The sequence below is a fragment of the Leishmania infantum genome, chromosome 30 (assembly GCF_000002875.2).
Source record: "Leishmania infantum JPCM5 genome chromosome 30".
In the NCBI taxonomy this organism is placed as follows: Eukaryota; Euglenozoa; class Kinetoplastea; order Trypanosomatida; family Trypanosomatidae; genus Leishmania; species Leishmania infantum.
In genome coordinates, this window is record NC_009414.2 from 533,303 (window position 1) to 558,565 (window position 25,263).

The following is a 25,263-nucleotide window of genomic DNA, read 5'->3' on the forward strand; positions in this document are numbered from 1 at the left end:
GCTTGACCATCGAGTCCAAATTGCAGAGTGCCGAGACGTAGCAGGGACACTCATTGTATTTCTTCCGCTACGTCAAGCACGCGGATGAGGCCTCCTCGAAGCGCGGGGGGGGGTGGACCAGCTCGTGGAGGCAGACTTGAAGGGATCGGAGGCGGCTCTTACCAGCAGCACTGCCAAGGATGAGGGCCTCCTGAAGGAGTGGTCACTCCGCACCCACTACATCGAGCTCGCCTCCATCCAATGCACCAAACTCACTCACAGAAAAAAAAACTCATCGACAAGCGCACAGGCCATCTTTCCGCAGGCTTCATGGTGAACCCAGGCAACGAATTCATGCACATGGCGGCCGGCACCATCCAATACGACTGCAAGCCACACAATGATCTATAGGGGCCGTCAGCCTCGACGGCGGCGGCAAAGATGCTGTGACCCAAGCTCATGACCGTGGTGCACGAGGACTTGGCAGGGCTGCTTGTGCACGAGAAGCCGGCTCTGCATCGCAAGGTGGTGGCGGCCATACGTGCATTTCACGTGCGCTCCGATGCAGCCATCGGCACTGTGGCCACATTCCGGCAGGCTTTATGCGGTGCGCGACCCGAACCTGCTCTGCGCCGGCATTCAGGTCGTCAGTGTTCTATCGTTCGCGTGATTCCTGGCTGAGCTGCATAGCACCAGGAGGTGGCCATGTGCAGCCTGTTGACGCCTCCTTGACAGCGCAGTTTGAGCGAGTTTTTCGGAAGAGTCTTGTCCTTGCCGGGGAATGTAACAGACAGTTCCCAATGACGAGTCTCTCTGACTGCACTGCGCGTCGTCGAGATTATCGGCACGGAGTTCACTGCTGCAGCGGCGTACTGCAGCGCACCCGGCGCGAGCGCCACAGGGGAGGGTGCTTGCATGCCTTTTTGGTTGCAACGCAGCAAAGATGAGCGTCACAGTGCGCTCCTCAGAGCGGGAGGTAAAGATGTGGAGGTGATGCGCCGAAGGCAAACAGTGTGACGGTAGAGGAGGGCAAGGCAATGCGATCAGCGACGTGTCCTCACGGCCACGCTTCTGTGGAGAGCCGAACGCCTGTGTCCTCTTGGCCGGAGGCCCTGCCAAACTGGCGAGTAATGCGCGTTTCTCTCTGCTCTGCCCTGCCCGTCGTGCGCTTGCTTGCTTCGCGAGCGCCTTCTCCTTCGTTTTTTTTCTTTTTTTTTTCAGGGAGGGGGAGACGGGGCTTGCTCCAAGGGCGCTCCTACCTTCTTCTGCTCGTGGACACTAAGACACACACGCACACACATACACAAGAAAAATACAGAAAAGGAAATCACCTCTCACAAACACGGAAGAGAGAACAGTTTGGGAGAGCTGGAGGGAGAGCGGAATGGCTCTCTCGATAACGCGCGCGTTGGCCAAGGCAAACGTGCGCACCCTTGTGGAGCTGCACCTCCGTGTGTGGACCTGCCTCTGTGTCTTTGTGGAAACGCTTCGCTCTGGCGGGTTTCGGCTGCTTCTGTGTGTCCCTCTAAGGTGTGCGGGGCGGCCTCTTTTTGCGGCAAACGCTGCAATCCCCGAGTACCGCAGCCGATGCGGCTTCTGTCGTGTTGTGCTCATTGCCGTGGTAACAGAGGCGTTTCAAGTCTCTCTCTCTCCTCTCTCTTCGAAAGTCATTGCTCACCTCCCTCTTTTCGAAAACTGTAGACACTTGAGACGCGGCGCACACGCAGAGACGCGCGCAGATTTCTTTTTTTTTTTCGAAACTCCAACCAGCCCAGCCCTTCGCGCACACAACGCTTTCGTGTCGAAGAACCAGAGGCGACGCATCGCGGCTCTCTGCACCGTTCGGGTATGCGCGCTGATGTATTGTCGGCTGCCCCGTGATTTTCGCCTTTCCCCATACTACTTGCGAACTCAGACACCTACGTTCAGCGCACGCAAAACAGAAAGACGAACGAAAAGGCTACAGAGGGGGATGGCGTCCTCTTCCACAGCCGACGACCATAGCGCCGTTGCCGGCACAGTGGCATCTTCGGCCTCGGTCTGCGGCAGCCGCGAAGCCGCTGCCTTGCCACCGACGGCGCTGCTCAAACTGGGCAGTAGAAAGAAGCAAAGGACGGAGAGGGCGTTCTTGTTCGACCGCTACCCAAGCCGAAAGATCGCGCTGCGGCTGGCATATCACGGTCACGTGCACGACGGCCTCGCAAAACAGAAGGAGACGGACAACACAGTGGAGGGACTCGTGTGCGATGCGTTGCGGCGGCTTCGTCTCATCCCGGAGGACGGGCCCCACAACTTTGGGCGGTGCGGTCGCACCGATAAGGGCGTCAGTGCCCTCGGGAACGCCTTATCCCTTACCGCTCGCGCGTCGTGCACTGCAGATGCGGAGCCGCAGCTGCCGCCACTGGATTACTGCAGCATGCTCAACAACGTCCTGCCCTCAACGATTCGCATCGTTGGCTGTGCGTTGGTCGACGACACCTTCGACGCACGCTTCTCCTGTGTCCATCGCACCTACCGCTACTACTTTTTCCACCGCGGGCTGAACCTGGAAGCAATGCAGGAGGCTGCCGCCTTCTTCCTCGGGACGCACAACTTCCGCAACTTCTGCAAGATGGACGTTGTGAATGTGAGCAACTTTGTGCGCACGGTGTTCTCGGTCGGCCTGCACCCGAGTGAGGCTCTGCCAGAGCTTATTTCGTATCTTGAGATCAGAGCGAACTCGTTCTTGTACCACCAGATTCGCTGCATCATGGAGGTGCTGTTTCTCGTGGGCCGCGGGCTGGAGGTCCCTAGCGTGGTCCAGACGCTGCTAGAGCGAGGTGATCGCAAACCAACTTATCCCCTGGCAGACGGTACCCCACTGGTACTGTGGGACTGCGGATTCGACAATGTTCAGTGGCAGATGTCCCACTGCGCGTTTCATGCGATGGAGCAGGAGCTGCAGGACATCAGCACCGCGCTTCTTATACGCGCCACATCTGCCGCCGCTATGCGGTCTCAGTTATTCCGCTGGTACACTGGTACCGCAGACATGTTTCGCAAGGACACGCTGGAGAAAAGCGACACATCAGGCGAGGGCCGCTCGCGCGCTGTTGCTTGGCGAGATCCCGAGCTGCGGCGTTTGGATATGTGGTCCATCACGGGGTGCGACTGGACAGACCCGGGCACCGCCGGCCAGATCAAGGCGCGCAAGCGCGACCTGCTCTACTACCTCCGTACAGAAGCCAACAAAGGGCAGCCCCTGTCGACGACGACAAGCTGTGAGGAAAAGACTTCTCAGACCGCAGAAACCATTGCCAGCGCCCCTCTGGCGCCGGTGAACTACGTGCCTCTCTTGCAACGCGAGACAGAGCGCACCTATGAGGAGGAGGTGCGGGAGCTGAGCGGCAAGAAGCGCGCGCGCTACGAAGTGAATGAGGCGAAGAAGGCGGCCGCTGCGGCGGCGCACAAAGAGGTGGTAAGCGAGGACTAATATCCTGACACGGACACGTGTGCCGATCTGCACAAATAATTGCCGAAGGTGGTCTGCTCTTTGTTCTTGTCGAAGAAGAAGCGAACAGGATGGTATTCGTGAGAGGCGATCGCGTGGCGCACCGCGTGCACGGCAACGCGAGCATATCTTCGAAGCACGAGTGATCGCACATGATTTGGAAAGCGAAAGAAAAAAAAAGTCATTCAAGAACGAATGCAGACTTCTAGGTGAGCTGGCTTCTGCCCACGCCCCCAGTTAGCGCGACCCGCTTGAACGGCTGCTCGGGTAAGTGGAGTGGTGGAGCCTCTTCGCCATACTTTGGTCGTGCTGTGACGCGGACATCGGCGAATGAACAAAGTGCGCTTCGCCGTTTCTCCGCGCCCCTCCTGTGCGACTTCAGGACTTTGCACGCACGTCTTGGAATCATCGACCCTCTGTGTTTCCTCACCGCTTTTGGACTCGTGCATGCGGCCACAGCCTCTCATTGTGCGGCATCTCTGCAGCTCTGCATTGCCTGCTTCGCTGCTCTTCTTTCCCCAGTGGCACCGCATTTGTATTGAAGCGTCGCCGAACAAGTGTCACCTGTCCCAGCAGCACCAACTGTAACGTGCAGACCGAGTCGTCTGCAGAGGAAGACCCGCGCTTCACTGCGCGTGACTGGTGCTGAGGCAGCCTGCTACTGCGTCTTCATTGCGCTCGCATAGTTTTCTGCCACTCCTTCCCGTCACGGCGTGGTGGGGTCTTGCCAACCCGCTCCCTTTGTTGCGCGCCGCCCCCTCCCCTCCCTTCCCTTCTCTGGGTTGCTTACGGCGGCACCTTAACCCCTCTCCTCACGCCTCTTTGTATTATATGTGGCCTTCGTTTTCGCTGCATGCGTGTGCACAGGTTCTCTCATCTTCGTTTCGCTGGCGCATCGTTCTTTACGTGTTGGTATCACTATTGGGTGGCTTTGCCGCCGAACCCCTCAAACGCGCAGCCGGACGCGTAAGCCCGAAAGGGCAGTTGTGTAAGCGTCGTCGAATCCTTTCACCGGGTGTGCGACCACCTCATTCCACTCACCTCCCGTTCCCGTGGGCGAACAGCTGTTTGCCGCACAGCTCCACGGAGGCCACCCCCTCCAGCCGCCTGTCTCGTCACCCTCTTCTCTATCTTACAGTTTGCGTGGCGCAAAACTGACGGGCCCACGCACACGCCTCGATCGTGAAGTATGGCAAGTACTGAAACCGTTTGGGATGGCGCTTGCCTGCTCCTCGCTACCGATGTGGCAGGGGTGCTCCACTGCTACCAGTACACGACGGAGAAGGTGAGCGACGGTAGCACCGACAATGACGATGAGCGCGTTGCCGTCTTGACACACCTTTGGTCGCACAGCCTTGGAGACGAAGACGTGCCGTCCGAGTTGGTGGCGGCGGCTGATGGCGGTACTAGTCCAACGGCGTCCTCGATTGCTGCATCCGCGAAAGCTGAACGGGACGCGCGCGCTGGCTTTAAATGTGCACTTTCAAAGCGCCTTCGCCTTCTAGAGCCTGCCTCGACCATGCTCGCTCGGTGGGCAGCGGCGGAAGGGCCGCGTGCATCGGGTGAGCACCGAGATATCTCCTCTGCATCACCCAAGTCAGGTTTTACTGAGGGGCATAGTCGCGTCAACGGTGGCGATGCGGACGGAGCTTGTGACACTGCCGCCCGAGGCACCAGGGAGGGAAAGATCGACGGGATTCCTCCAGTTGCGGCAGCCCACCATTTTGGGCTGCAGGCAATCGGCGCGTCGTGCCCGTTCTGCAAACGTGTGTCTTTCTCATCTTCGTCACCGTCTCCGGCGTTCACCTCGCCCTACTCACCCTGCACGCCCCGATTCACCAGCACCTCGGCTGCCACCGCCACTCAAAAGCCGACATGTGCAACAACGTCGGCTACCACCTCATTGCTCTGTAGCAGCACAGCCGGCCGAGCCGCGATCGTGCGTAGACGGAGTGAAGTGCGGGAAGAAACTGTCGGGGATCGCCGTGTTAGCGATGCTAGCGGCGACAACTTCTTTCGGCCCTGCGACTTTATGGCTCGAATTCCGGAGGCGGCCTACAGCGGCTTTAATGCGAGCGCGAAAGCTCGGCCGGCGGCGGCGGCAGGCTCGATCACGCCTGTGGATCTTGCAGCACCGACAGTGGGGTGCGCGTCCAGTCAACTTGCCGAGGTCGCGTGGTACTGGCGCTGCCCACGCTGTGTTGTCGATGCACGCGCGACACCCGACGGTGGCGGCAGTGACGCCAAACGTGCGTCGCACAGATACTTTGTTAGCGAGGAGGAAGCGGGTCAGCTAAGTCGTGATGACACGGCGATGGAAACAGGTGATTTGGCCGAGGTTGCCGCAACGGCGCACTTATGGATGCCCTTGCCGGAGGCAGTGCGGCATTGGAATGCCGTCTGCTGTCATCATCACCGACTGTTACTCTTGCGCCACATGGAGGAGGGATACATCGAGCTGGACTTGTTCACAGGGGCATCACTTGATAGCATTTATATGAAAGCTGACATGAAGGCGGCGGTATCAGCGGAGATGCTGGACTCGACATCGTCTTTCGACATCTCTGCTCACAGTATCTACTCGTCCGTCAGTGATGGCAGCGGCACCGAGGTGAGCCATGACAGCTGTGCTAGCATCTCTGATGCGAATGGCGACGGGCTACCGCGTGCGGTGCTGTCGCTGACAACACAGCGCTATGAGACACTGATCATGCAGGCGACAGTGTCCCGCTCCTCAGCGAAGGTCACCAAGGGGAGGAAGACAAGGAAGGAAACGATGACCGCTCCGACACAGAAAGCAGCTCACACGTGCCTAGCAAAGCTGGCAGCACCAGCGATTCAGCTCGGCCTGACATGGCACGCGCCCAGACAGCGCGTACGCAAAGACCTTTCGTTCTCCGATGCCGATGATGAGGCTGTGGTGGAGAGGCAGCAGGGCGAAGCAGAGCTGCTTGCCACGTCTCAAGTGCCGGCTGTGCTATCATTCTCGTCGGTCAGCAGCGAGAACACGTTGCACCACGGTAGCACAAGTGCGTCGGACATCGACATGGACGTAATGGCGGGCCGCAAGCAACTCCCCCCGCAGTACCACTTTCTCCGCGCAGTCAGTCCTGCACCGTCGTCATCTGCCATCTCGGCAACCTCACCGAGAGGCATCCGCAATGAACCAACGAAGTGGTCGAGAGAAAAGCCTGCGAGGCCCAAGTATGCGGGCACTGACAGGAGTGCGGAGTCATCCGCGGGGCGCGAAGCAGTGCCGAATGAAATCCCAGTGCGGTGCGGGCCGGGCGGATGCGTGTACAGAGCCGTGAGTGCAACGCTCGACAGCTTTACCGCCGCCGGAAACGGTGATTCGGCACCTCTTCAGTTTCTTCTTCTCCTGCAACTGCCTCTCCCTCTTGTGGAGGCATTCTGGGTGACACTACCGTCATCCTCTGCATCGGGGTGCTCACAGAACGGCGGCGACGCGGCGTTTCGGCGCCGCGCAGGTGAGCGATCTATGTCCGCCGTCGAGCTGCGGCGTGTTCCATGGCTTCCACGTGACGCTTGCAGTCTTAGGGTTGTCGAGGTTGCGGCTGGCGCACCGATAAGTGCCTCCAGCGCATCGGAGGCGCGAACGACTCTGCGTGGATTTGTCCTTGAGGCGTCAGAGGTACCCTCGGCGCGGCGTGCGATGTCTACCGGGCTCCCACGTGTCTTGCGTGCGCTTTCTGCCTATGACGTGTTTAGCGCTAGGAGGGCGACTGTGCGTAGCGCCTGGCTTGCGCGCGATAGACGGGGTGACTGCGGCCCGTTTAGCGCCTCGTCCGACGCAGGGGAACGCGAGCGGGCTGCTGAAGCGGCAGCAGCCCCGGAGCATCGCAATGGCACCCGCGCCGTACACACCAAAAGCTTTTCCACACCCTTTCCCTACGAGAGCAGAGAGACGAGCAGCAGCATCACTCACATCATCAGCTCGCCGCCGCGTCATTACATCCCGGCAGCTAGTTTCTTCGACGAAAACTTCGAGCCGCTCATGCTGCTTGGCCGCGGCGTCGGTGGGGCGGTGCTGCTCGCGCGACATCGCTTCACCGGTGTCTTCTACGCCATCAAGGTGCTGGTCGCCCGCGACTACGATAGTGAGCGCGATATTCTGCAGGAGGTGCGGATTCATGCGATGTTGGAGAATCGTCACCTGGTGCGCTACCACACCTGCTGGTCCGAGGTCATTTCCGCCACTCGTGCGCAGCAGCTAGCGTTCATCGGTGTGTGCCACCCGTACGAGGCAAATTTGGGGCGCTGCAAGCGACTCAACTCTGCATCCTCTTCCATGCCCATGACGACTCGGCAGAGCGCACGCGACGGCGCCTCGCATTCTCCCACCAACTCAGACGGAGACATGCTCAACAGGTCGCAGTCACGCGGTGCACCAGGTGGGTGGCGTCACCTAATACTCCCAAGCCTTTCGAGCATGATGCTTGTGGGAAGCGATTCAACAAGTGGGGCGGTAACGCCGGAAAAGACGCCGATGCGATCGCATCCGCAACTCCGCGGCGACGGCCGGAGACGGCTCATCGTGGACGGATTCGCTGACGATTTGACGGACGATGACGGGGACGCGATGCCTGTGGGCCAGGCGGAGAAGCGGCAGGGCGCGGCAGATGATTGTTTGAGGCACTCGGGCAAAGGCATCTCCCCGCCTACAAAGATAGGGTCGCAACCATCACGGCGCCCTCTCACCTTTTCGTCGACGGCTTCTCCGTCTGCGTGGGGCACGCGTGCTTCTCTCACTGCGCATCGGCTACGCAAGCAGCTGCCAATCACCTCTGTCCTCAGCCCCGGCACTTCCTCTGCCGCCTCGAACAGCGTGAGTGGCACCACTGTTCAGGGCGTCGCCGACAGCGAGGGAGAAGATCTTGAGTCCATTTGGGATGACGCTCAAGGGTCTGACAGCGACCGTAGCGAGGGTAGCGGCGACAGCTACGGCAGCAGCCAGCGGCCTGAGGAGAACACCATCATTGGCACACGCGTGGTATTCCTGCAGATGGAGCTGTGCCAGGGGACTCTGGCTCAGTACCTCGCTTCTCGCACTTCCATTGATCGCGTGGAAAACTTGATCATCGCCATGCAGGTTGTGGCGGGGCTGCGGTACCTGCACCATCGCGGCATCCTGCACCGGGATGTGAAGCCGACGAATGTCTTCATGAATTACCGGTGCCAGTACCACAAGGAAGTCCATCAGACGAATTTGTCGAGCACGAGCGGTGCGGATGACGGCTCTGAGGATGAGGATGACACGAGGAGTTTCTGGGGGTTTCCAGGGTCCGCGACCTCGCACTCTGGCGCTTCGGCAGCGTGGCACGGTGATCGTGGCAATGAGGCCTGTGCACCTTCCCCGTCTTCAACTCTTACCTTGTGTCGGCGTCACCCGAGCTCCTGCCCGCCGACGCTTGCGTCCAGTGGCTGCGGCCCGAGCGTGTCTTGTGCACCGCGGCGATCTTCAATGGTCCCCCCTGGCATGCAGGAACTGTTCCGTGCTGCTTCCTCTCTCACGTCCGGTTGGAAGGCGGAGACGACCATGACTTCGCTGGATAACTTGCCTTCATGGGATGGCGAGCGGGCAGCGCTCGATTTTGTCATGCACCCGCCACACCGCACGGCTACTGAGATGCTGCAGGAGCGACTGCTTCGGCGGCCACCACCCCCAGCGGCTCGTCAGCGCGCCAGCTCGAAGTGCAAGTTGATGAAGGAGGAAATGACAGCCGCGGATGCGACTATGCCGCTTGTGCAGTCTGATGGTGGTCGACACTTTCTTCGCCGTCTAGCGAGTTGGCTGCTTCGCCGCTTCGTGCAGGTACAGCTGGGCGATTTGGGGCTCGCTAAGTTCTTGTACCAGCAGGAGCTGCGCGTGGACGGTTTTGTTTCCATGAACGCGATCAACACGATCGGCGTCGGCTCCCCGCTCTACGCGAGCCCAGAGCAGCTCAAGGGCAACCGGTGCACGCCTGCCTCAGACGCCTTTTCGGTCGGCGTTGTGCTAGCGGAGATGTACCTTCAGCCCAAGACCACCGCGGAACGCTTGACGGTGCTGCGTGAGGTGCGCGAGGGGGTCTACCGCGACAAGGTGCTGCTTGCCCAGTTCCCTGAGCTGAAGCTGGTGCGGCGCTTAACTGAGGCACAGCCAGAGTGCCGCATGACACTCGCGGCGGTCCACAAAGCCCTCAGATCCTTTCTCGAACAAGCACTACAAGACGAGTTGTACCGCCACTACGAGTAGCACAGTTGACGGCCCTTCTGTGCAGCCGTGCAAAGAGACACTGCGCGTAGACGGCAAGACGGAGGCGCGTAGCGGTGGATGTGGTAAGTCAAGTGGGAGGGCGAATGGCGGTGGTGTTGTTCTTGCGTTTGTATAAGAGCCGCAAGTACGCGCTGCAGTTCCGGAGGTGCGCGCGCGTGTGGGTGTGCACGCAGCCGCGCGCTTCTCTCCGTACCCTTCTTTCTTTCTCACTTTCCCGTTGCAGGGCCCCGTGCGCGTTTCCGCAGTGCGTGCGCCACTGCGGACTGCTGCTGATAGACATCGAAGCTAAAGGGCGTGACGCATGCGCCACATAACAGAAGAACAAAAAGAGGAACCGTGGCCAAGGTGACCGCAGAGGCGTACTTCGTGCATGCTGAAGAGAGAAGATTATGGCAAGGGGCCACTTCGGCTTTCCTCACCACGCCATTTCCTGCAAGGAGGAAGCAGAACGAAAAAGGCCTCTGCCGCGTGTCTCTCTCTCAATGACCACCGCATGACCCCACCACCACACACTCCCTTCCCATCTCCCCGCTGCTGCTTTCACGTTGTGGTCTGTGTAACCGGTGCACCTCTCTGAGAAAGGTCGGCGCACGCGCGTGCGCGGCGTTTCTCAGCACATTCGTTTCCTTCCTTGGACCTGGTCTCCTTCCCGTTTTGCACGGGCCCTCGCCCCATGCTGCGTATCCGTCATCCTCGCCTGGGCCGCCAACGTCAACCTTCCTCCCTCTCTTTCTTCCCGCCCCTGGCCCTCTCCTCCTCGTTCAGCAGGACGCAGCCGCAGCGAGGCGAGTGGCTGTCTTCTCCTTCTCACCTCTCCTTGGACTCATGTGGCGTTGGGTGTCTCTAGGTGGGTGGTGTGGACCGTCGCTTATGCTCAGCAAGCTAGGTCTTCGCCCCGCTGAGGAGTCGCTGCCATTCGACATGGTGCGCTGCACCTTCGACGGTCTGGTGGAGTTGACTGCGAACGGCTTTTCGTCGTCGGTGCGTCCTACTCCCCCGGTTTCCCCCGCGAACCCCGCAGCAAGTGTGAGTGCTACTCCCGGCGTGGGCCGCTACAACTTTTCGCCAGCGCAAGAGGACGGCTACTTCCCACAAGCATCACGCATTCCGTCAGCGCCCTCCCCCTCTGATGCTGCCGGCACCGCTGCACCCCCATGCTTTGCTCCGGATCCGGTGAATGTATGGTTGCTCTTCCGAAGCCAGCACGCCTGCTTCACCCACTATGACTTGAACAACACGGATGTGCAGGCGGAGTTCCGCAGACGCATTCGTGCCTGGGAGGCCCTGCTTGCCCCGGAGAATGCAGGCGCCGCTGGCCAGGAAAGGGTGCGGCCCGTCACCTTCATCCGTACCGTCATTGCCGAGAATCCGGCGGAGGAGCTGGAGATGCTGCCGCAATTTCATCAGGCAGTGCGGGAGCGCACCCGCGGGAGACTTCCCTTCCGCACCGTTCTCGTCGTGCACGACCAGGCGGACACGACGCGGCCGCTTTGCGCGATGCCGCAGGAGTCGAAGGTCCATGGAAGCCCATGTATTGTGTGGAATCTGAGGCGGCAGCGCCCGGCGCGAACTTCCTCGTCCTCGTCAGCTGTTGACTCAACGGACGCGACGTCAGCAGCGACAGAGGCGCCGTCGCTCCTGGATGAGTGCCATGATGGCTATCAGACAATCCTCACCACCATGTCCAAAAACGCAAAGTGGCGCTCGCTGGACGCCTCGCTGCCGGCTTACGAGACGTACATCCATTCCCGCAAGGCGCCCTTCACCCCCTACACGGAGCTGAGCCGTGTAGACGGGGTGCCAGCCGTGCGAGGCACGTGCACCGGGTTTGGGTCGACCTTCTCCGCGGCTTTGGGCCGCTGCGTTCACTGTGGGTGCACCGATGGACACGCCGTCTCCGCAGAGCGATATGACAAGCACCAGGAGTGGGAAGAAGAGGATGTGAACGAGTTGCTCCTCAACTATGCCCTGCACCACTGCGACGAGGTGGCTGCGGTAGAGGCGACGGCGCGGCGGCAGAAGCGCGGCGCGCACGAGACGTGGCAGAAACTGCGGGTTCTTCTGTCAGACTGAAAACCGGACGAAGAGGGAGTGAGTCGAAAGCGTTGCGGTGGCGCATCGGTGTCCGATGAGCTGGGGTGTGACTGCATGCCGTGGACCATACGGTAAGGCCGGCGCCACTCTAGTCGTATCCGATCCTAGCGGTGACTCTTTACAATCAAGCACAAGAACGACGTGAAAGGAATGCTCTGTGCACACGCGCCCATGCGTGTGTGTGTGTGTGTGCCGACCCTCCTTTTCTTCCCGCTTGCCGCCTGGCACTGGCGGGAGGCCAGCGACAAGAAACGCACTCACCACAGCTCCATTTTGCGCGGGCTCTTTCCCTGGTGCTCGACAGCCGTAAGACGCTATCCTTCTGCTGCTTCTCAGCCCTTTCCACTGTGTCTGTTCACCTTCGTATCGTGTCTCTCAACGATCTCTACGAGCTCCCTGTGAGTCCCACTGCGCGCAAGCACGCACACACACACACACACACACACATGCACACACCTCGCATTGCAGGAACCTCACCGTGCTGTTTGCTCTCCCTTCTTCTGCTCTTCTTTTTGTTGTTGCTGCTTTGCTTGTCGCTGGTGACGGGTGGCGTCTGATGCGTTTATCTTCTCACCAGAGCCCCGCGTGACTGCTTTCTCCTCCTCCCCCCGACTCCTCCGAGACTTCCCTCTACGAAAGCTTCGCAGCTGCTACGGCCACAAAGCCGACCCAACAACCAACCGACACGATTTGCATTCTCTCTATACACACACTAACGCAGAGCGTAGGCTTGCGGGCCCAGCGCAGCACTTGCGGCAGACGCGAGCACACCAGCACAATCCCCATTCAGGACTAGGCGGTTTCCCGCTCACGTGTATGCAGCACGTACCACCGTTAGAGCCCTTCCCTTCCCTCAGGAGCACGATATTAGCTAACCATACATCAAAACGCGTACGCCCTCGCCAAGCAGATGACGGCAACGCCGGCGCCGCGAGTCTTTCTGGCCTCTTGGCTGGAGAAGAAGATGGAGTGGCGCTTCGTCTATGAACACCGCTACTTCATTCTTGATGGTACTCGTCTCAGCTACCGCCTCGAGGAGCACGGCGCCGAGAAGAAGTTTGGCACCATCATCTCCTTTGACCCGTGGCGCGAGGGCTTGAGGGACGACACCTCTAAGGGATATTGCTTCACGGTGTGGCTGCTCGAGGGTGGCTCCTGGGAACTGCGAGCAGCGACGCGGGAGATCTACGACAGCTGGCTGCATGCACTTCTCACAGTGCTCGTACCCTCCGACTCCACCTCTGCAGTGCAGAGCGAGAGTGGCGGTATGCCTAGCTCACGCGAAGCCTCCGTAACCGCAGACGTCGCTGTGACGCCCGGCGGACCATCTTCCGGGCACCTCGAAAGTGAGAGTCTGGGCTGTTCTCGCAAGGCAGACGCGGTAGGCGAGCGCGGCGACACCATAAACAGTGCTAGTCCAACGCAAGCGGAGCCCGCCGACGCTTCGCGCAAGACGCCGGGCGCGAGCCCAGTAGCAGAAGGGGCCACCCTCACCGCGGCGTCCATCGCTGCGGCCATGAATGCAAGCAACACCGTCTCCGTCTCCAACGATGTGCTGCTGTCCTCCATGGTGGAGAAGGAGACGGCCTGGCGGGGCCGTTGGAAGCCGCGCTACATGGAGCTGCTTGAGGGGCGCCACCTTGTTATTCGGTCCTCTGCCACATCCAAGACGGAGCGGCAACACTATGTCATTGAGGCGGTGGACCCTTCACCACTTGTAGGCCAAGAGGTATGGTTGCTCTTCACCGCAAGCAACGGCGACCGCTTCTGGGTTCGCTACGGCTCTGTGGAGGAGTGCCAGCGCTGGTACACGGTCTGCCGGCGGCTGCTTCACGCGGAGTGCTCATGGCACTGGCTGCCGCTCGCCGAGAACGACGCTGGCCGCTCGCTGCGGCTGCGGCAAGCCACAAGCGGCGATTACAGCGACCTGCAGTTGCACTACCACTCAGCTACAGTGGTGCCGTCTTTTCAAAAAGGAACGTGGTGCCCGTCGCTGTACATCTTCGGGGGCTCGGACCGGTGGTGCAAGCAGCTGTTCAACCCTCAGGCACGCGCCTTTCTCCCGCACGCCGAATCCGCGCACACGACAAATCAGCTGTGTACGCTGGAGCTGACAGGCCCGCACGTGATGCAGCTGTGGAAGCCTGCACCGTACGAGGAGGGCCCGCACGCGTTGGTGCGCCCGCTTTCCCGCTACGGCGCGACATTGACGTGCATTCCTGTGGAGGTGCCGCCATCGTCCGCGCGAAACGACTCGCCGCAGCAGACGATCGGGGCACGCGTCGTACTGTTTGGCGGGCTGTCGGGTGGCGGATATCAACCGCCCGCCACGGAGCTCTGGAGCGTGTGGCGCAGCGCGGCGGCGTGCGCCGAAGACGTCGAGATGCAGTGGAACAGGCACGATCTGCCCCCGTACGAGCTCCCGATGCTGGCCTTTCACGACGCCGTGTGCGTCCCGTGGAGGTGTGCGGCTGCAAAGAGCAGCTCAGACCCTCACAAGCGGCACCACACCGATGGCGGGTTTCTTCTCGTGACAGGTGGCCTCGATGTGGAGTATCGCTGCAGGGCCGAGTGCTACGCGGTGGTGTGGAACGATGCGGACCTCACCGAGGCGGATGAGCAGCTTCGCCCAACCGACTCGGCGACGAAGGACAATCTCGAGGAGAGAGCGCGCCTGGCAAAGCCGGTGGCGTTTGCCTTTGGCCAGCTGCCAGAGCCGCGCGCGTTTCACCGCATGGCGGTCATCGAGGACGGCACGGTGGTTCTCGTTGGCGGCAGAGGCGTGGAGAACGCCGCGGTGGATCATCCTGTCCTGACGCTGGCACCGGAGGTGTGGCGTCGCGCATCTAAGGCGTGGAGAGACGTCGCGACCGCTGCCACAGCACCGCCTGAGAGCGACGTCAACGGAACCGAGCCGAGGAGCGAGAATCAATGCCGGCGGACGAGTGGCGAGGACGAGGCCGATGCAGGCGCGACCGATGACGCGGATGCTTCGTCTTCGCAGTGGCTGGCAGCATCGTTCGACTGCTCTACGACCCCCACGTTGTCCACGGCGCTCCGCGCAGTCGCCGCACTACCGAACGAGATGGGTGATGTGGCCGTCGCTGCCACCGAGCACGGCAATCGCGTGGTGGTTATGGGGCAAGTCTCGCAGCCACGCCAGGATGTGAAGCTGTACTTGCTGGACTTGGAGCCTGTCGTGGCACCCACTTCAAATGGCCGTCGCCGCGGATCGCGCGGCATCAGTGCAGGGCAGCAGCTCCCCGCTGGCACGAGACGTGTTCGGTGTCAGGAGGTGGTGCTCTTCGTCGGCGCCGTGCCGAATCGCGTGGTGGGTATCACCCTGCACGTGTATAACGACTATCTGTTCGTGATTGGCGGCTGCATGGTTGACAAGTCCAAGTCGGAGCCGTACAAGTTGTGCGGGCCCCTGCGTATCCTGCTTGAATGAGAGCGCTGCCCCCTCCTCCTTCCTACTTCTGTCCCTTCCTCTCCAAGTCTGGAAGTCACGCCTGATGGACGACTGATGAGTACGGCATGGGGTGGTGGTGGTGGTGGTGGTGGGCGGCGCCTTTTCCTTTTGTTTTTGTTTCGTTGTCTGTGCTTGAGCATCTGTACCTGTGGACTCGGTAATGATGGCGCTCTCTTTCTCTCTCTCGCGTAGCTCTCGGTGTATGCGGGCGCTTCGAACGAAACACCTTTGCCACACGTTCACTGCTGCGCGTGTGCGCATGCGTCTTCTCTTCGTTTTTTTTTCTTCGTTGTTGTTTTGGTTTGCTTGCAGAAATCGATGACGCGTTCACGGCCACCAAAGGGGATTCCACTCGTGCCCCACCCCCTTTTTTCCGCCTCTCTTCTCTATTCTGTTGCTGTGTTCTCCTCGTGCTCTCTTCTTGCTTTCATGTTCTCCATCCACCAAACACGGGTAGCCGAGGAGAATGGCGATGATGATGGCGTCTATCGCGTATGTAAAAAGGGCTACCGGCGGTCTATCACATCGGCTCTTTCAAGAGCTGCGCACACGCAAGCGAACAGGCAGCCGGCACAGGCTTCCGCACACCGTCTCTAACCCCCTCCCCCTCCCCTCTCCTCCTCCGCTTCCCGCATTCCCACGAAGCGCTGACAGCACATCTCTCACTCCTTCACGCTCCGCGCGTGGGCGTCTCGCTTGTGCTTTGCTTTTGTTTTGCTCGATTTTGGCGTTCGGGGCTGCGCCGTGTCATTTGCTGTAACGGGCGGGACGGGGCGACGTGAGGGAAGCGGGCTCAGTGTCTCACCGTGATGCGCGAGGAGGCAAAAAGCGAAGAAGGAACAAGCCAACGGCAGCTCTGCAGCCTGTTTTTGCACCACCGGATACATTCTGTTCTGGTCTGTGTGTCTGGCAGACGCATGAAGACCACATGCACCGCAGCATCGCATCCCCACTCGCGGCACTGGAGCGTGTCTGAAGGACGCTATCCTTGACAGGCTTTGCTGCGGTTCGGCAGCCATGTCGCTTCTCGCGCACTCGTCTTGTTTTTCCTTTCACCTCTGCCCCTTTTCTTCATTCCTCGAGGCGGAAAACTGCTTTTCCCTCAGCTCACAGACGGAGGGGCGCATGAAGAGCATATAAACCGATAAACCAAGAGACCCTGCGGTGCTAAAGGCTTTGCTGGCGGGCTTTTCTTGCTCTTTTTGTCCCCTACGACTGCTTCCACCTGTGTCTCCCCCTCCTCTCCACCCCGCCGTCAGTTGCGGTGTGCCTGCGCTTCGAAAATCGCATCCGCTTCGTTTTTTTTTTCATCTCAAGTGGGAGAAAAAGACACAAGCCTCTGCTGCACATCACTCGATCTGTGTGTTTGCGATCTCAGCATAATTCGAAGGCCGTCATTCCTACTATCCCTTGTGGAATGTAATCGGTTCAAACATTGTGCCAGAATGCACCCGGATAGCTTCCGCTGCATTGCCTGCATCACGAGACTGTGAAGGGCAGCGGTGATGATGCCACAGACGCGAAGGAGGTCGCAATTGCGAGCGTGAGAGAGGCTGCATGGCAGGTATAGCGATGCGTCGCTGGTTGAATGGTGCCGTTCATCATCTTCTGCTACAGTGAGCAACTGCCAGCTGCACGTGCAGCTCTGTTTTGGTGTTCCGTATTGTGTTTCCTGTGCCCGCACAGTTCGAAGGCCGTCACCCCCCTGTACTGCATCTTAGGGTGCTTTCGGTTCAAAGGCTGTGCCAGATAGATTGCCGTGTCGTTGACTTGTTTCCGTTATGCTCTTCGAGTGAAGGCGAGGGCGGCATGCCAACTGTCGTGACATGCTGGACGACCGAGGGTACAGCTGTCTTGTCCTGCTTTCAGATGAGAGGTGCTTGTGCGTGCGCGCAGCTTCTGTGTTCTTCACCGAATGTGATGACGCTGGTCGCTCTCTTACTGCTCCGTGCAACGGGTATTCGGGAAGGGGGAGGGGGGGGGGCATGCTTCCCCTCCCTCGTAAATGAGCTTGCTCACAACCGGCCATAACAGGATGATATCTATTCTTTGAATGTTCTTCGATGATGGGCTTCGGCCTGCGATGAGACACACAATAGATGAACCCTTTAACTCTGAAACGGCTGCGAGCAGTAGAGAGGGACGGTAAGGAGCACGTTGCGGGGGTGAAGTGCCAGAGAAGCGCTGGAAGGGGAAGGGGCCGGCTACGTGAGTGCTGAGCCGTGGTAACCTCTGCCCGTAGGGGGTGCACAGAAGGAACCACAAAAGGCGTGTAGCGCCATTCTCGCTCTCTGCTTTGGTGCAGCCCACTGATGAACTCGATTCTTTGAATGTTCTTCGATGGCAGGCCTCGGCCTGCGATGAGAAGCGCAATAGATGAACCCTTTAACTCTGAGCTTGTCACGCAAGAGCACCCCAAACGAAGACGAGGGGCACACCCACACGCCGACAGGGAGAGGAGGAGAAGGGCTTGGATGTGGCACGAGGTCCACACATCTTGCGTGCTCGGCAAGAGTGCGCCGGTTGTGTTTGCCAAACCGCCCACATGCCCCGAATGCAGAAAACTTTCGTTCGGCGATGCGGCACGGCGCTGCCAACAGAAGGCACTTCAGTGGTGCTGTCTTCAGTTGTCGACACAATCTATCTGGTGACTACTCCTCAAAGAAAGACAAGCGTGGTGTCCAGCATCCGCCCTGTGGTTGACAGCCTTATCATGTTGGCCGTGCCGTCCCTGCTGCACAACGTGTGCCCAGTGTACGGAGTGGATGCACCGCTGGCATCCTCGTCTCGGTCTAACACAGACGCGTTGGTCTGCTTCGCCAACGCCGTTCGCTGTAGGAGACAAGGAAGGGACAGCGCACAGAAGATGAAATCAAACGCAAGGCTTCGCAGGAGGACGGGGCCGCAGCACCATCAACGCAGAGGATGCTGCTCTCGTGCAAGACTCTTTTTTTTTCGCCTCTGCGTAGCGTGTAAACCGCGCTGGCTGCCTTGTCACCTATCCCCTTTCCCTTCACCGTCACCCCCAAGATGCAAGTAAATGATGCGTTTCTGCGATAAAGCGCGCGCTCACGCGCAAGGAGAATCTAGTACGCCCGTCTAGGCCCACGCTGAGGGAGAAGCAACAAGAATAAAAAACAAAGCATGAAAAGGACGCGCCCTTGCCAGGCACGCACGCATGCACTCCGTTGCGCTCAACGCATGCATTCGGGGGGGGGAGGTGAGGGGAGAGGAGGGGAGGTACATTGCACGTCTGTAATGCCTGCATATTGCTCCACTCATCTTATTCCTTCTCGGACGAACTCTATCTGCTGCACTTCTCCTCCCTTCTTGACTGCTGGGCTTGCACGGCGGCTTTTTGCTGCTGTTTCGCTTGGCTTGGCTTGGCGACGCCTCGGCAACGCGACCCCCCACCCCCTATCTGACTCGGGGAGCTTCCCATTCACAGTTGCGTCGATAGCCGCAAACAAAAAAAAAGGAGCGAAGGCAGCACTTCTGCGCTCGAGGGTATTTTTCGACCTGTGACGTACAGACAAGCCCACAGCCTCACACACGCATCAGGAGACAGTGGAGAGGAACCTAAGGATATTCGCTGCAATGTTGTGCTGTTCGGCGGGCCGCGCAGCGGCGGTAGCGGTTTTGGCGGCCATCCTCTGCGTATCGGTGCTGGCGGCGCTGCCAGCATCGGCCGAGGCCGCAGTCCCCAACAGCGCTGCGCGCACGGTTCCACCCTTCGAACAGTTTTTCGCACAATCATTCCAGGTAAGCGTCATGACGCAGTCGTCTGGCGTCTTCAACGCAACGCTGCGCATGCGCGCCTCACCAAATTTCCCGGAGAGGGTGCAGGGCGAGCTGATCCCAATCGGCGAGGCGAAGCTCAACAGCCAGAGGCAGACTCTTCTTCCGCACTTCCAGCGCACCCGCAGCTTAGAGGACGACAGGCTCTCCGCTCTCTCGTTCTCCATGGCCGCCGGCTTTGGCCGAACAAACCGCAAAAAGAAGGGCAGCACCGACGAGAGTGGCAGCGGCGAGTTTGCCGTCGCTGGAAAGGAGGAGCGTCCGTCGCTGCTCATGGTGGATCTGCATCTGCGGCACAGCGATGCGATGCAGGGAACGGCGAGCGTGTATTACCTGCCGGCGGATTTGATGGCGCTGCGTGCGCAGCGCGAAGGCATAAAAGAGGGTAGCGCGCCGCCGTCTGCGACCGTCGAGTTTGAATTCCGCTCCGAGGTGGACCATATGAGCGGCAACCCACTCAGTGACGTACAAGCCCTTGCGCACGTCTCGAGCGCCGTGGTGACTATGGGTGGCCAAAGTGGGGCTTCGAAGTCGTCGAGCGTAGCCGGTGAGAAAGTCGATGATGGGTCGGCGGCTGCAACCAGGCAGGGTGGCATAATCTTCCGCTGGATCACTGAGCACGAGTTCTCGGCTTATGTGACGATTCCGATCACTGACAAGACGGGTGCGACATCGACGCACATGGAGCAAATTTGGGTCTACGGCTACGCCGTTCCCTCGAAGAGCGTGTTTGATCGCAAGCAACGCGAGCTGCCGTTGCACAACAGGTACATGATGTTCGGCGTAGGCCTCCTGGGCTTTTTCGTGCAGGTTGTCTCTGGTATTACAGAAGGTAAGAGACGCGCACAGGAGGCAGCCGATTTGGAGGCGAAGGCGCAGGGGCTGGAGAAGGCCAAGCTGGAGGCGCCGCTTCTTGAGCGGGAGCGCAACAGCAAGAAAAAGAAGTGAAGACGGCGCGTCAGCGATTTGACGCAAAGAGCGACAGAGGCGCCCGCGCCGGAGGGCACACACGTGTGCGTCTCGCCCTCTCTCGCCCTTCACCTCCTCTTTTGCACATCCCTTGTGCTTGGCCCTCCGTGGGCGTGCATGGAAACAGGAGGAGAAGAGCGCGCTCGTGTACGCTTTCCATTGTGTGTGTGTGTGTGTGCCTTCTTCTTTCTCTCTCTTCGATATCGATCTAGTATGGCAATCCACATCACTAACGTGCAAAACAAGCTGAGCGTGAAAAAACAACATGCAGGCACGGCTGCACGAGAGGCGCGACATCTTTGGCTTTCTCTCTACCTCTGTGCAGTCCCCTCAGCAGCAGACGACCAGCGGAACTCGCACACACGCACCCTACCCATACTTTTCCTTCCGTTGTCTTCGAGGAGAGCGAGAAACAGCGGCGGCGGTAGAGAGAGCGCCGTGAGGGGCTCTGACGTTGACGAAGGACACGGGCAGAGCAAGACCACCTGCTCGTTTCTGCCAGCGCGTGATGAGCCACAAGGGAGACTCTTTGCCACCGTCATGGGTGGAGGCTGCCCCGTCGAATTCGTTGCGGATGCCCACATGTGCTCGGAAGAGAGGAGGAGGAGGAGGCGGAGGTAACCGGCCTCCTCTCACCCAGCAGCGACTCAGTCTTCATGGATGTCAGACTCAACTCGTTCTCATACGCAACGCGTTTCGTTCACCCAGATCCTCCCTCCTCGAAGTTTTGCGCTTGCCGAGCGGGCGAGCATCTGTTGGGGCGACACAAAAGACATAATCCTTTTCCTTTGGTTTCTCGTGTTTTGTGTTTCCAAAGCCGTAGCACGGTAACATGAGTGGCGACCCTCTAGCCCTTGTCGTGTACGCGGGCCAGATGGCCACGTACGTGTGCGAAGGTGGCGACGTGCAGCCGACATACCCCATTCTAAATTCAATCACAGAGGAGGTGCTGCGGCTATTGAGGCAGGAGCAATGCCAAACAACAGCGCCGGATCAATCTGCACCCGCCTCCGCGTCATCTGCGATGCACACATCAGGAGATCGCACGTGGCTTCTGAAGCAGCAAGCACAGGAGCTTCGCTACCACTTCCTTCCTCTTTTGCTAGGCCGATTTGTGCTGCTTGTGGTGCCGCTGAGCAGCACTGCCTCGTACCGTGAAGAGTGGACGCGGCTCTGCTTCGATAGCCATGTTCGTGCTCGGCGATTGGTCATGCTGACAGACACAGTAGCCAGCGCCTTCGCCTGCGGCATGGACAGCGGAGTTGTAGTCCACGCCTCCTTGTCAACTGTGAGCATGTGCCGAGTGGAGGAGGGCTGCTCCACGCGGTACAGCAACTCACAAATGGGCAGTTTGCAGATGCTGTGCGGGGTGAAGCTGTCTCTGCAGCTAGCGGAGGAATGGCCGAAGGTGGCGAATTCTGTGACCACTTCCAACTCAACTTCGGTCCCCGCCCTCGGACCCGTCAAAGGCGCTGAGGTGGATACGGCTGTCGAAGGTGATGCTGACAAGCATCTTTGGAGCAGCGGCGGCGGTGCATTGGTGGACCTGAAGAACCCTGCGTACCGCGACACGCTTGTCCGCGCCTTCGGATTCAAGGCGTACCGCGATGTCATCGTGCGCGCTCAGATGGAGGCACAACAGCACCAGGCGGCGATGACGACGTCTTCGAAAGGAAAGGGCAAAGGCGGCACCCGCCAGCGAGCGCCATCGCTCCTCGACGACCTACACCAGAAGTACCCCCGCAGAGTTCGGCGAGCGCCCGGCCAACTGGAAAAACTGCTTGCCCGGGTGGTGCAGGATGGTCCAACCACGCCTGCTTCTGCTGCCTTTTTGGAAGGCGGCGAGCCATGCGTTCTAGCAGGGGAGGCCCTCGCTATCCCCTACGTACACGCTTTGTTTGATTATCTGGTCAAGCGCTGCGGTGACGATGTCTGGGCAGTTGTGGAGCGCGAGCGGCGGGCGCGGAAGCGATCTCTGACCTCGTCGCGGTCGCAGCATCGGTCATCGCCCAGCCACCATGACCATCGAGATACCATGCGCAAAGCCGAGTCGGGGGCAGCGCACTCAGGCGCAAACGGCGGCTCTGATGAAGCTGCCACGGGCACGCGGCTGCACAACTCCAGCACAAGCCGCAGTACCAGCAGCGGCAAGGACCTCAGTGACGAAGAGGAGGAAGAGGAAGAGGAGAGCTCCTTCTCGAGCTCGTCATCGTACTCGTCTTCCGGGACGTCGCTGCCCGATAGAAGCGACGAGGATACGTGGCTGCGACTGCAGCCGACACCGCTGCCAGCGGCGCCGTGGTGGCTGCCGCTACTTGGCGGATCGATCGTCAGCCGCCTCACAGACAAGGATTTGCAGCGCGCCGTGATCACCGCGGAGGAGGCGAGGGAGACGAATGGTACGATGGTACACTGGAGGATGCTCCTCTGAGTGTCTACGTGGATGCGCAATCCCGGCTTCATGCTGTATATGTGCGCACGCTATCAGTGAACAACGAACTGCAAAACTGCTCGCAGCTCTGTTCCGTTTGTTGTCCCCGTGCACGCAAGAGTATGCTGTCGCTGGCAAGAGTTGTCGCGAGTTGCAACTCTAGTTTGGCTGTAGGAGACCAACGCATGAAAGCTTGGCCTTTTCCATGCCGGCAGTTTTGAGCCTCTTTCTGTCTGCAGTCGCGAAAAGACACGTACACACACACACACACATAATCCACTACAGTCGTCCCTTCCGCTGCGAATCCGTGGCGATGATGTACGGCACGTGGCTTCTCGTCGTATCGAGCAGAACGCTTTTTCTGGCTACTGCTGCGGCTGCCCTCTCTGCCTTCTCCCTGCTGCGTCATGCCTCTCTCGCTTCTCCTCGCTCCACAAATGCCGAGATGACTGATGCCATGACCAGCTGCCACGCACAAGTACAAAGGCAACGTCACGGACAAGCCGCGACCACCACCAGACTTTCCAGCCGCCCATTCTGACCTCACCGTTACTCCCTTCACCCTGCTGCGCTCCTTTTTGTTTGGTTTTCCGTCCGTCTTCTGCTTACGTATTCCGGCTTACTGAGCCACCTTTGCCGCATGAAAGGGAAGCGTGACACGCAGCGCCGCAGGACTAGGGTGAGCCGCGGTCGCATGCGCCTACGTGTGGACTTGGATCGGGGTGGAGTGGATATGTCAAAGGCATACAGCATCTCGCGTTGAAGTGGCCTCTCTCTTGGCGCCTCCGTGTTCTTGCTATTGAACGACACGGTACAGTCTATACTGTCGGATTGCACCACACTAGCGCACCTCACGATGGCACAAGTTTGCTGAAGAGGGGGGAGAGAGGGAGGGAGGGGGCCAGTACTCCGTCAACCCGTGTTTCGCCCTCTGGTGCTTCAAAATTTCCACGGGATGCTGCAGAGAGCTATCAGAGGTCGCTCGCACGCTGCTGGGCCCTTGCACGGACTGGGCAAGTAGCAGCCGTCGAGAAAAGGCGTCATGCCGTCTCCTGAGGGCCCAGGGACAGGGCCGCGATGTGCGCGTTTTCATGATCCGAAAACTCACCCCTTCCTTGCCTGCATGACCTCTTGGGGTTATCCTGTCCTCTGCTCGCACAGCATGGCAGCTGCAATGCACACACACGCCCCTCTCGCTCCCTGCACTCTCTCCTCCCCTCTCTTTCTGCAGACGACGCGCCAGCTCAACGGAACGAGTGTTTCGGTTCATCGCTTCATCAGTCACCACCCCGACAGAGACCGCCACCGTTGTCAAGCATGTTGGGTGCACCGAGTCCGGCAGCAGACGAATTCAGACGCCGTCTTGCACGGCTTCAGAGGTGAAGGGCGGACTAGGCAGCAGAGGCACTAACGGGCCGAAGATCCTGGCAGCCCTCTCCGCGCCGAGGGGCAGCACCATCCGCGAGAACCCTCAAAGAGCTCTGAAGGCAGGGCTGCCCGTCGGGTGGCCGGTAGAGGGACAAGACAATGAGGTGCTCACAGGGGTGGGAAGCTTGCGACGCGGGAAGACGACACGCCACGGGGCTGCCTTTTCCTCTGCCAGAGTGCACGCCAATGCAGCTGTGTTGCGCGTGCAGTCGACTGACCACGCTCACGGACGACCTGACCGGAGGAGGGCTGTACCGTCAAGTCAGCACTGCGGAGAGAAGCGACTGCTGCATACCCCTGCACACGCGACATCGCTGGCCAGCCGGTATCCCCGCATGGGGGTCGACTCGCAGCAAGGCACGGCAGCGTACTTTTGGCTTCGCCTCCGTCCGTCATCGTGGGGGCCGGACGTACGCAAGGCCTTCTCGAGGATGGCGGCACAGCGGCTTCTGACCTTCGTCAGGTGCATGGCGCAACAACGCCTCGGCGCTGACTGCGAGGGCTTCTCATGTTGATCTATGTGTTCGCAGACGCATCAGATGAAGCGGTACGACGGCCCGCAAGACCGCACCCATGCCGCTTGCGCCCCGGTCTTCCACAGGGGCACAGCGAAAGGCGGCCTGGGGAGGCGAGGCTTCCGTGCACGGCTACGTGGACTCTTCCGTAACTGCAAAACCGAACAGACGCCTCCACAAAGGGCAGGGGTCCATCTAGTCGCCTTTCCTTATCACGGGCGGCCGGCTTGACACCGAGGAGAACGTCCCGCTGGAGTAATCCGAGGCAACTCATCGCTGAGCGTCGCGAGGAGGACCTGAAAAGCGTCGATCAATCGTGTCCCGCTACGCAACGATGCACAGCGCGCTGACACCCCCGTGCCGCTGTGTGCTGATCGGGGGCAACCCATGAACACCGAGGAATCGCCGGAATGGTCAGCAGCGCACGGCAGGATGGCACCAGTTGATGGGCAGCGAGATTCCAAACCGGGCGCCACACGTGCCCGGTGGGTCTGACCTACAGAGGAGGTTCAGGGCCAATCACCTCGTCAGGCCCTCTTAGCCGCATCCAACGAAGAGCTGCTGCAGATGGCGCGCGGCCCCACAACTTTCGTGGGGGAGAAATGCAAGTGGCACGACAACCCCAGACGTCTGCAAAACTCAGTGAAATCGCTTTCGATGTTGAAGCCCGCGCTTCACGACCAACACGGCACGCGCGCTTCTCCTTTCCCCGCTTCTCCACTATCCCTGCTGGATGGGGGTACCTCGGCGCGTGGTATCCATGGCTCTGTACCCGCTCTGTGTGGGGAAGAAGCCAGACAGCCTCCCAGC

The 25,263-nt window shown here is 59.9% G+C and overlaps 6 protein-coding genes, 2 non-coding genes and 1 pseudogene across 9 annotated transcripts; all 9 read left to right on the forward strand.

The window, feature by feature from the left end:
• The first annotated feature begins 84 nt into the window (after positions 1 to 84).
• Positions 85 to 660, forward strand: LINJ_30_1560 (annotated as a pseudogene). Its single transcript has one exon. A coding segment is annotated over exon 1 (576 nt).
• A 1,291-nt stretch (positions 661 to 1,951) lies between these two features.
• LINJ_30_1570 (putative pseudouridine synthase A-like protein) lies at positions 1,952 to 3,451 on the forward strand (the record flags this gene model as incomplete). Its single annotated transcript, XM_001466966.1, has 1 exon — positions 1,952 to 3,451. One exon carries the CDS (start codon positions 1,952 to 1,954, stop codon positions 3,449 to 3,451), a length of 1,500 nt encoding a protein of 499 aa, XP_001467003.1.
• A 1,207-nt stretch (positions 3,452 to 4,658) lies between these two features.
• Positions 4,659 to 9,725, forward strand: LINJ_30_1580 (putative protein kinase; the record flags this gene model as incomplete). The annotated part of the gene is made up of 1 exon (XM_001466967.2): positions 4,659 to 9,725. The coding sequence occupies one exon, from the start codon at positions 4,659 to 4,661 to the stop codon at positions 9,723 to 9,725; it is 5,067 nt and encodes a 1,688-aa protein (XP_001467004.2).
• An 846-nt stretch (positions 9,726 to 10,571) lies between these two features.
• Positions 10,572 to 11,819, forward strand: LINJ_30_1590 (conserved hypothetical protein; the record flags this gene model as incomplete). The annotated part of the gene is made up of 1 exon (XM_001466968.1): positions 10,572 to 11,819. The coding sequence occupies one exon, from the start codon at positions 10,572 to 10,574 to the stop codon at positions 11,817 to 11,819; it is 1,248 nt and encodes a 415-aa protein (XP_001467005.1).
• A 931-nt stretch (positions 11,820 to 12,750) lies between these two features.
• On the forward strand, positions 12,751 to 15,291 carry LINJ_30_1600 (conserved hypothetical protein; the record flags this gene model as incomplete). Its single annotated transcript, XM_001466969.1, has 1 exon — positions 12,751 to 15,291. The coding sequence occupies one exon, from the start codon at positions 12,751 to 12,753 to the stop codon at positions 15,289 to 15,291; it is 2,541 nt and encodes an 846-aa protein (XP_001467006.1).
• Positions 15,292 to 17,341: 2,050 nt separating this feature from the next.
• On the forward strand, positions 17,342 to 17,433 carry LINJ_30_snoRNA4. The gene has a single exon (XR_001203189.1). It is a non-coding gene (small nucleolar RNA).
• A 122-nt stretch (positions 17,434 to 17,555) lies between these two features.
• LINJ_30_snoRNA5 lies at positions 17,556 to 17,620 on the forward strand. The gene has a single exon (XR_001203190.1). It is a non-coding gene (small nucleolar RNA).
• Positions 17,621 to 18,909: 1,289 nt separating this feature from the next.
• LINJ_30_1610 (conserved hypothetical protein) lies at positions 18,910 to 20,058 on the forward strand (the record flags this gene model as incomplete). The annotated part of the gene is made up of 1 exon (XM_001466970.1): positions 18,910 to 20,058. The coding sequence occupies one exon, from the start codon at positions 18,910 to 18,912 to the stop codon at positions 20,056 to 20,058; it is 1,149 nt and encodes a 382-aa protein (XP_001467007.1).
• An 853-nt stretch (positions 20,059 to 20,911) lies between these two features.
• Positions 20,912 to 22,510, forward strand: LINJ_30_1620 (conserved hypothetical protein; the record flags this gene model as incomplete). The annotated part of the gene is made up of 1 exon (XM_001466971.1): positions 20,912 to 22,510. One exon carries the CDS (start codon positions 20,912 to 20,914, stop codon positions 22,508 to 22,510), a length of 1,599 nt encoding a protein of 532 aa, XP_001467008.1.
• Between the last annotated feature and the right edge of the window lie 2,753 nt (positions 22,511 to 25,263).